The sequence below is a fragment of the Cervus elaphus genome, chromosome 3 (assembly GCF_910594005.1).
Source record: "Cervus elaphus chromosome 3, mCerEla1.1, whole genome shotgun sequence".
Classification (NCBI taxonomy): domain Eukaryota; kingdom Metazoa; phylum Chordata; class Mammalia; order Artiodactyla; family Cervidae; genus Cervus; species Cervus elaphus.
The window spans coordinates 31,586,611-31,596,789 of NC_057817.1; the positions used below are offsets into that span (position 1 = coordinate 31,586,611).

At 45.5% G+C, this 10,179-nt stretch overlaps 1 protein-coding gene across 1 annotated transcript; it reads right to left on the reverse strand.

The window, feature by feature from the left end:
- Window positions 1–2,672: 2,672 nt before the first annotated feature.
- LOC122678121 (testis-specific H1 histone) lies at window positions 2,673–3,780 on the reverse strand. Its single transcript, XM_043878646.1, has one exon. The coding sequence runs from the start codon at window positions 3,559–3,561 to the stop codon at window positions 2,788–2,790; it is 774 nt and encodes a 257-aa protein (XP_043734581.1). The 5' UTR covers window positions 3,562–3,780; the 3' UTR covers window positions 2,673–2,787.
- Window positions 3,781–10,179: the final 6,399 nt, after the last annotated feature.

The following is a 10,179-nucleotide window of genomic DNA, read 5'->3' on the forward strand; positions in this document are numbered from 1 at the left end:
CATGGCCTCTTACCCATGGAGCTTCACTGGGATGGGGGCAGGAAACCACTCTGCAGGCACTGGGTACACCCGAAAGGCTTTGCTCTGCTCCATGGGAGTTGCCTTCAAGAGCTTCAGTCGTATTACTGCTTAGGGGTGATGTGTCTCTGCAGCTTTCTTAACACCAGCCAGGCTGTTTGCCACCTGCCTTGTGCTCCATGTGTTTCCTTATTTTCTTGCATTCACTCTTAATTCCCCCCAGTCACTTGGAATAAAGCTTTTGACATGTCTAGCCTCTCCGCTAACCAACACAGGGAAGAAGCAAGGAACTGACAAGAGGAGGAGGAGAAACACAACTGTGATTGTTCATTGATGGGCCTGTTCTCTCTGCCAACTCCAGTGGACTACTGACATCCTGACTTGGTTCTTACCATATCGATGTCTTTCCTAGCACTGACAGGACTCAGGCACCCCCTCAGCCAGTCTTCAGTTCCTCTCTTCCAAATCCTTTCGCTTTCTTTGAGCCCCTTTCAGCATGGTGTCCCTCTATCAATTCCCCAAATGGCCTATCTTCCTGTCCTTACTAGGCACTTAGGTTTTGGCTGAATCTGCAGTCCAACCAGACAGCCTTGCCATGTTAGAGATCCCCAGAGGAGAAGGAAGAACAGGAGAAATCTATTGTTTTGAGACCAGTGCTCTGACCAAAGTTAAATATCCAAATATGCCACTAGAATGTGAGCACTAAAAAGTGGGGATTATGTTTTATCCATCTTTATTCTCAGCAAAACATATAGAATCTTGCAGACACTTAGTCACCAATGAACACTAGGGATGAAGTGAGCTATTCTTCGCAGTTTCTCCACAGAAGTATCCAGTTAGAATCATGACCTAAACAATCTGAATGGCCTACCTATGAGTTAAGATCATGCCTTATATTTAATCAGAGTACAGTCACCCTAAAGCATATCAATGAAAATAATCTGAAATGACCATTGTTAGCTATGTAAATTATATAATTTACTTAATTTGGTAAGTTTACTGAGTGATTAATAACATTTGCTTAGATGAAGAAAAACATCATAATACAAACAGAAGCATGAAGATTCCTAGGAAATATAGAAAACAAGTTGTTGCCAGTGTCCTTCCCATCCTAATTTAGGGGAAAGGGATTTCTAATTTGAGACCATCTTGTTCTTTAAATAAAAACGTCCTGGAACTATAAAGGGGCAGTAACATCTGGCGATCATACAGGCATTTGATTAGTTTGTTCTAATTGTGTTCAGTAGACAATGTTTCTCTTTGCCTTTTCTTCAGGTGGCTATTTTCTGATTGTTTGCTTCATTCTGCCTTTTACAGACATTTCAAGTGCATAGTAAAACTAATTACAGCTGGGGAAAATTTCAAAGTTCAGATCATCTATAGATGAAATACAGGGCATGCGTTTTGCTGTTACATTGTATAAGCTTAAAGGAGGTGATCCTCATTTAAAGGTGCAAGTGAATATTAGCATCACTTGTAAGTTTGTTTTAAATATAAATCCCGTGCCCCCTTACAAAAGATATCAGAATTTTCTGGGAAAAGTTTGGTCAGGTATACTCTAAAAAGCTCTGATGTTTACTTCCCAAAGAACCATTTCTGTGTCCTGTCCTGGCCGACAGCATGAGAACTCTTCTCATAGTGGGCTTCATTGCCTGCTTTCAGAACCCAAAGAAATCATATATTTGCTCCAATTTGGTATACAGTGCTTAGCACATGTGTTTTGAGAAGAGCAAAGATCTAGCTATTCATTATTTGGCCTTCCCCATCTTCTTTTATTTCTGATATGCATTCTGTATATCTTAGTAGTTTCCTCACTAGGAGCTAGTGCTTTCCCAGCTGATAATTCCCTTAATGAATTTTGTCAATTAAAGCATACACCATGATGTCTAAGTCCCTCTTATCATTTTACGGACACTTAAGATCACCTAAAAGAATCCTACTCTAATTCCAGCATTTTTTTAAACAGAGAAGGAAACCATGAATGATTAAATAACTTAGTTAAGGTCAGATTGGCAGCACTTTGACTAGGATCCTGCTCTCTTAAGCACTGATCCAGTATAGTTTTCTGTGGTAGCACATTATCGCTCTATCACAAATCATTTATATTCATATATAATTCTTGTGATAAGCACCTACCATGACTCAAGCCTTGTGCTAGATGCTTTCACACACACTGTCACTCAATTGAGAATTAATATATAAGACATATTTTTCTAAGTTAAAAAAATTATCAAATCAGGGCAAAAATTACAAATGCATTACAATCAATTGCGGGAGACAGGTCGTCTTCTAAAAGGAATTTCCAGTAAGAACACTTTGGATTAGTGGGACCACTTAACCTAAAGTCTGTCTATTCTCTTGCCCCAGTGATGCCCCCCACTTCACTCCTTACTTGCCTTTCTCTCCAAAACTCAATTTAGATTTGCTAGGCTGTCTAACATTAATCCAACACATCCTCTAACCCCGTGAAGGTGCTGGCTCTCTTCTACCTGGTTTTTTTTTTTCCTTTTGAAAGGCATTTTCCTGGCTCCTGCAGCAGAAACAGAATGTCATACTCCTTGTTCTGTCTTCAACCGACAGGCTTCTGCTACAGGTCTCAGCTCAACACCCACCCTTTCCCCTTCAGGTGCGGCAAAGAGGAAACAGACACAATGTGGTGGAAAGGTCTTGTATATAGTTTTGTTCATTTCAACGAATGTGGGGAGCTGCGCTCACTGAAGCCTATGGGGAAAGGCATCTGTGCCTGGAGGAAGGCGCATGGCTCCCACACTATGGACTCCCGGTGGCGCTCCGAGCACCTTCAGCTTTAGTAGAAGTCTTGGTGCGAGTAGCCCTCGAGTCGCACGTCTTCGCCTGCCCAAGCGAAGTCCGGTCGGTTTTAGCAGAAGTTGGCCTCTGGACGGTCCGTTTCACCGGCTTCTCCGGGTCCTGCTTCTTTTCTTCCCTAGCCTTGGAGCTTGGCCTCTTCTCATTTCGGGATCTGGGCCTGATGTCTTCCTTCTTGGCCCTCCCCTTCTCCTTGGTTCTGGAACTCACCAGGTCCTTGGCCCTTGACCTCACCTTCCTCGAGTCGGCCCTCAAGCGCCCCTTCCATGCCTTCCTGGCCACCGTCCCGCGCGCAGAGCGCCTGCGCCTGCATGAGTTCCGCGCCTGGAGAGGGGTCCTCGGCGAGCGCACGCCCTCCTCCAGCCTTGGGCGTCCTGGCTTTCTCTTCGGCTTAGGAACCTTCCAGATCCTGAAGCAGCCGGCGGCTTCGCTACCGCTCACCCGGAGGAGAAGGCCCTTCCCTTCAGACCTGGACCCTTCGCCCAAGAGGCGGCCGCACTTCCTGCGCACCTCGTAGCCCGCATTTCCAAACTCTTTCTTGAGAGCCGCTAGGGTCAGCCTTTTGTGCCCGGCGATGGCGCGGAGCAATAGCTGGGACACCTTGAGCACGGAGCCCGAGCCCCGCCTCAGCGGTCCCGCGAGGACTCTTTCTGTGGGCTGCTGGGTTTTAACTTCAGTACCTTGGGATTCGTCCATGGGCTCAACCCCTTCAGCCATGACCCCGCTCCCGCTTCCGCGGGGCCACTGGCTCTGAACCTCACTCACCCAGGTATTAGCTATAAGACTGCGGCTGCCGGCCACGTCACAAAGGCAGGTCCTGTTACGAGGGCGGCTGACCCCAAGGGTAGGGGGTCCTTCTCACTTTGAAAGACAAATCAGACGCCGTTTCCTTCTAGGTCTAAACCAATTCGGATTTCAGAGCCTCTGCACACCTGAAAAATCCCCTTTATAATATCCAGGGTTCTGTTTCCTGGTCTTAAGTTTACACTTACAAGCTTACACTTGATCTTGATCTCAGCCGCTTTCTGAAGGTCACTATTTTTTCTGTGGTCCTGCACACCATCTACCCACATTCTCCTAAAAAGGAAGAGAACTTATTCCCAACCATCCACAAGTAATACAGTGCCCTTAAAAAGCAGCTGTGGTAGTCTATAAAACACAACCCGGCCGAGAAACTCCCATTTTTAGGTCCCACCAGGAAAATGTATGCAGTCGTATCTCCCTGGCTCTCAGCACAGTGGATTTTGTGCAAGAGTATGAAACAAAAAGTAAGAAATCACTGTGGTCCCTCTACCCTAAATACAGTTCCCACACCTGCGAAGTTCAGATGCCTCGTTCAGTTGGATTGGAACAATCCAGATTCCAAATAAGAACAGCCTAACAACACTGTCTCATCATTATTCTTTAAACAGACTCTGTGCTTTTCTGCTTCTTGTCCTCTTTTTAGATTGCTTATCCCATCTCTGTCCAGATAAATCCTGTTTGTCTTTCAAAATCCTGCTAATTGCTCCTTCACTGAAGCCTCCTCAGACTCCTTCAGTAAAAGAATTTCTTTCCTCTTAATTCCCACAATTACTTCTGTAACCCTGTATGGTTTTTTTTCTTTAAATTAATTTGATATTAGAAGGTACAGTGTGGCACAATATTTTAAAAAAGAAAAAAGCTGGAGCTGGAAGACATGAATATATATCCTAGCTCTTTAATAGCCATGGCATTAATAATCCTTAATATTTTTAAACCTGACTTCCTTATCTAAGAAAAAGGTTTAATAATCCCTTCCTACCAACATCACAGAAACATACCATATGCAAAAATTCAGAAGATGTGATAATAGACAAAGGAGCATAAAAGTTATTTCACTCTGTATCTTTCTATCTTTCCAACTAAATAAAAAGGTCGCTCAGAGTCAGACAGTCTTTGAATTTCTATACCCCATGCTGTACCTAATATAGCATTATTATACATAGCAAGCATTTGAGTCTGCTTAAGCTCCTTGCTGGTGAGGAGGCTTTCTCTGGATTCAGAAGGAAAGTCCCAGAAAAACATGAGAAAAGAGCAGGATGAATTTCAAAGGGCTGGAAATGAAGGCAACCAAGGAAGCTAGTTGTTCAAGGACCTCTAATTTAAGACATGGTTTGGCTGGGAATAATTCAAAGAATACCTCAAGTTGCAAAGCATATCATACTTTTCCAGACGACATTCACATATCATCAGCAGTCATAGGCTGGAGTGTAGCATTGTTTCTTCCAGGAATCAAAGTTCCAGGAAGTTGCTTAGACTAGAGCTTGTTAAGTTTTAATGTGCACTTACTTCATAAAGTACAGCTTCCAATACATTAGATCTGAGATGGATCCAGAGATTTTATCAACAACCTCCCACGTAGTTCCTGGATAAAACACAAGTGTTAGGGGTAGAGGAGAGTAGACAATGAGAAGGAAAGTGGCAGGAGATAAGACTGGAAACGTAGATGAGGGTCAAGTTGTGAAGGACAGATACCATCATAATGACACAGATGTTATAGGTCACACAGCAGTTAAGTCGTAGAGTTTGGATTTAAACCTGAGTCTACTTAGTTCTGGGCTTCCCTGGTGACTCAGAGGGTAAAACATCTCCCTGTAAAGCGGGAGACCTGGGTTTGATCCCTGGGTCGGGAAGATCTCCTGGAGAAGGAAATGGCAATCCACTCCAGTATTCTTGCCTGGAGAATCCCATGGACAGAGGAGCCTGGTAGGCTACAGTCCACGGGATTGCAAAGAACTGGACACAACTGAGACTTCACTTTCTACTTAATTGTAAGGCCTGAGTTCTTAAAATTACTATGTTAGGTTTCCTTTTCTCCCCACTGCCTTATATATCTCCATTATAGAGTAGAGGGGTTTCCCAGGTGGCCCTGGTGGTAAAGAATCTGCCTGCTAATGCAGAAGATGCAAGAGATGCAGGTTTGATCCCTGGAGAGGGAAGATCCCCTGGAGCAGGAAATGGCAGTCCGCTCCAATATTCCTGCCTGGAAAACTCCATGGGCAGAGGAGCCTGGTGGGCTACAGTCCATGGGGCTGCAAAGAGTTGGACATGTCTGAGCAGCTGAACACATATAGAGTAGAGGGAAGTTTAAAATCACAGCTCAGAGTCAAGAGTATTTATAAGCAATCACTGTAACTTTCTCCCAGGCTTTTGATCAGGGCAGAGTTCTGTGACCCTGAGGATCTCCAGGGGCAAGGGCTAACACAGCATCACAGGCACAATGCACCAAGGAAGAGCTGCCAGATGCAGAGGCAGAACTACATGGTGCTAGATTTCTCCCAGTTGTAGAGTCCCTTGGCCTGTCTATCCTTCCTAGTTGCATAGGCCAGTGGTCACAGGATGGGGCAACCACCAGAGAAAAAGAAAAACAGATAAAAGTGTTTGCTTTGTGAATAGGAGGAAAGTAAATGAAGTATCACCTTCATATCAGCTGATTCCAGGTAAAAACAGGTTGTTTTTTTATGTATGATACTGCATACAACGGTATCATCGTGAAGGAAAGAACCAAATAAAAAACCATGTTTATTGATACCCTTGTGATCACAAAGGAGGCAAACTGGAAACCTTTGAGGCTGAAATCAAAGGAAAAGAAACCAATGAAAAACTATCCAAAATACCAACACCTATGACAAAAAAGAGAAAACATTTTTATTTATATATAACCATTCATTTCACATAGATTTCTGCATAAGTATGCTGTAAATAAGAGAGGAATAACTAAAAATGAGAAGTAGAAAACAAATGCCCCCACCACCACTCAGGTGACTCAGAAGATAAGAAAGCCACTTGACATCTTTCATAGTGTTAGGTAGTTAGAATAGGAAAAAGGAGTCCAAAATGGTGGTGGCTAAAAGACAAAGAAGGGAAAAGCCTGCAGAAATAGAACAAAGGAAGGTCCGAGGACCAGAGTGAGAACCTCAGGTAAAACAAACAGCCCTCCTGGCTAGCCCAATTTACATAGAGCAGGCTCAGGGAGAGGAGAAAAAAAACATAATAAAAGAAAAGCCAAAATTGAACCAGGGCCTCTTCGTGTCTTTTAGATTGGCCCACCCTCATGCTCCGAGGGTGTGTTTTCCTTTGCTTTCCAATAAAACTGAGCTATAACACTGGTCCATCCCCTACTTCAAATTTTTGCTGCGGTAAGACAGAACCGAGGAAATTACACACTCCTCTGACATATATGGTGCCATGACTCGGGTTTAACCTGGCTGAAACAATCTCGGCTTGGCCCCCATGAGTCAGAAGCCAAGCACAGCAGAAGCCCAACTCAGTGAAAGCTTCCACGGTGGAAGCTGAACACAAAGAAAACCCAGTGCAGGGGAAGTGACAAGAAGCCCACTGTGCTGGAAACTGGGACAGCAAAAACAAACTCAGCAGAAAGCTCACATGGCTCAGTCTCAGATTCCAGGAGACCACCAATTCAGGTAGGAAGTCCTCCCTCCTGTGGCTGGAAGGACATATGACTAACAAAATCTTAATTCGTTTACAATCTCTCGTTTCTTGTTTGCTTGAACCCTCTGCGAACAGGCGAGCAGCAGTGGGTGCCCCAGGGTGTCCTGAAGGCTCCACTATGTGTGGTGCCCTAGTAGCTGTTGCCAAAGTGGGTGGGAGTTCTTTGGTCCTTAATCTTCTTTGTGCCAAGGATCAGGCCAATGAAAACTGTGAGCACAGGTTAGGTATTTAGCAGATTTTCCGGCAGGTTATGAAGGGGATTCCTTGGCACATTTTTCCCAGTGCTTTTTCCTCCCATCCTTCAGCTCCTCCCTCCTTCTATGCCACTGCTTACAAAGTATTGGACAGGTCATCATCTTGCTATTTCTGAAAGTTGTGCTTGAAACCATTTACCTAAGATTGGGACTCAAACCCACATGGCAGGGACTCTGTACTATGCTTAGTCACTCAGTCATATCTGACTGGGACTTGAAACCGGCCAAAACCCATGGTGCCTGGTTTTAGGACCTAATGAAGCTCAGGCTCTTGATGCCTCATTGCAAAAAATTCAGTGAGACACACAGTGATAACTAAGAGGTGGATTTGTTCAGATTTAGAGAGACGCACACTCCACAGGGTGTGGCCGTTGCAGAGGGCGAGAGTGGTGTGGTTAGTTTTCCCTGAGCTGGGTGATTTCATATGCTAATGAGTGGGAGGATCATTCTGACAACTGGGGAGCCACCCACTCCTCGGTCTTTTGACAGTGCCTTGGAACTGTCCTGGCACCTCTGGCTGTGTCATTTAGCTTGCATATTGAGGATCAAGGTTTAGTTGAATCTGACTTGTCATCTTGGACCCATTTGATTTTAATCAGTTTTTGTTATGCCTTTGGGCTAACATAAAGTTTGTTGTTGTTGTTGTGCCCTGCCCCTCTCCCTCCTGTTTCATGCTCTTTTCCTGAGCCCCATCCAGGCCCAAAATGTTGCCTCTACAATCTTCTGGAGAGACAACTAGAAAATAGTTGGCCCTTGGGAGAGACTTACTGTATAATATCCAATCTCTCTAGATATTCAGGTCCTCATCTTCCATGTTTCCTACAACATGTGCAACAACAGCATCTCTCAATGAACCCTTTGGGGCAGGTGACAGGCCCACAATGCCTGCTAGAAGTCCATCTGTTGGTGGCATCCCTTCAAGGGCAATTGGGCTTCCAGGGATAATATTTGCAACTCTGGGAGTTAGCCCTACAGGCCATTTGGGCCCAAAACCTTACCACCCTTCTCTTAAAGTTACAAACATACTCCTGGATCAAATCTCCACTCCACTTTTATGGAACATCTGGTCTGTTGCCTCATCAATTTGTTCTTAAGCCACTTACTAACTCCTACAACCAGGACCCTGCCCCCTTGTAGGCAACATCACCCCACCCCACTTATTATTATTAAAATACTCCTAACACCCCCAACAGGACCAGATAACCCACTCCTTTGTCATTACTTCTGTTATTACCTAAAGTGGGTCTATGACAATGAGATGTCTACCGCTGGAGACACCCTAAGCTGCTCTTATGAAAGAAACCAATGACTTACATTCCCTCAGAGCACTAACAGGATACGGCTTATGGCTGTTTCACCAGGTTCCCAGTCTCAGGGCACAGGCTTGGATTACTTTACATCATGGTATCTATTCCCATCCGCAGTGGACAAACCAGCAATGAGTCAAGATTACAACCCCTTAATCCTACCCAGCACTAGTCATGCTAGAGACCTTGGGGACATCCAACTCCAGCCTGGGGTCCCAGGAGGTTGACATGCCTCAATTTGCCTAGGGATTTGGTCCCCAGGAGGTTGCCATGCCTCAGCCTGCTCAGGGATCCACCAGCCCAGGGTCCCAGGAGGTCGACCTGCCTTGCTTGACCTGCCTAGGGATCTGGTCCTCAGAAGGTTGTCATGCCTCAACTTGCTTGGGGATCCACTAGTCCAGGGGTACCAGGGGGTCGAAATGCCTAGACCTGCCCGGGGATTCGATCTTCAGGAGGCTGTCACACCTCAGCCTGCCTGGGGATCTGCACCCTGACCCGGGGACACCTGGCTCTCAGGTTGCAACAGTATTGGGTAGGATAAGCTTCAAAAAGACTCACCCCTAAGGAATTCCACCCATGAAAATAGAAGGAAGCCTATTAGCTGTGGAACTATGCCCAGTCTCAGCAATAACTCAGGAGTCTAACAAGAACCCCACTGCCTTTCTGGAAAGGCTAAAAGGCCCTCTAAATGTTTACCAATCTGGACTTAGACTCTTACAAGGGACAGGTGATTTTAAAAGACAAATTGCTGTGCCAGTGTGCATCAGACATCAGGATAAAGTTACAATAGCTACAGCAGCAGGGCCCTGCTGCCTCTTTAGATGAGATGGTCCAGACAGCCACCAATTCCTTTTATTATTTACATAGAACAGGAGCGGGAGGCCAAGGCCCAGGAAAGGGAGAGAAGGAAAGAGACAAGGTATACCCAGATGCTGGCCACCCTCCAGAGAAGCCCTATGGCAAACCCCAAGTCCTTAAAGGATAAGGCACGAGGCAAATGCCTAATCTGTAGACAGACAGCACATTGGGCCAAAGAGTGTCCAAACTGTGACAAGTCTCCTAAAATGGCTTGCTACAAATGCCATCAGTTGGGACATTGGGTGGCACTCTATCCTCAGGACCCAAGAGCCTCTAGGTCAAGTCCCAGGCCTTCCCTCATGATGGTTCAACAGGACTGAAGCGGCCCGCTCCAGCCAGCCCACCTGTCACAGATAACCATCATGGGGCTGGAGCCAAGGGTGCAACTGGATGTGGCAGGTAGGTCCGAGAATTCCTTGGTTGACACAGGGGCTACCTACTCT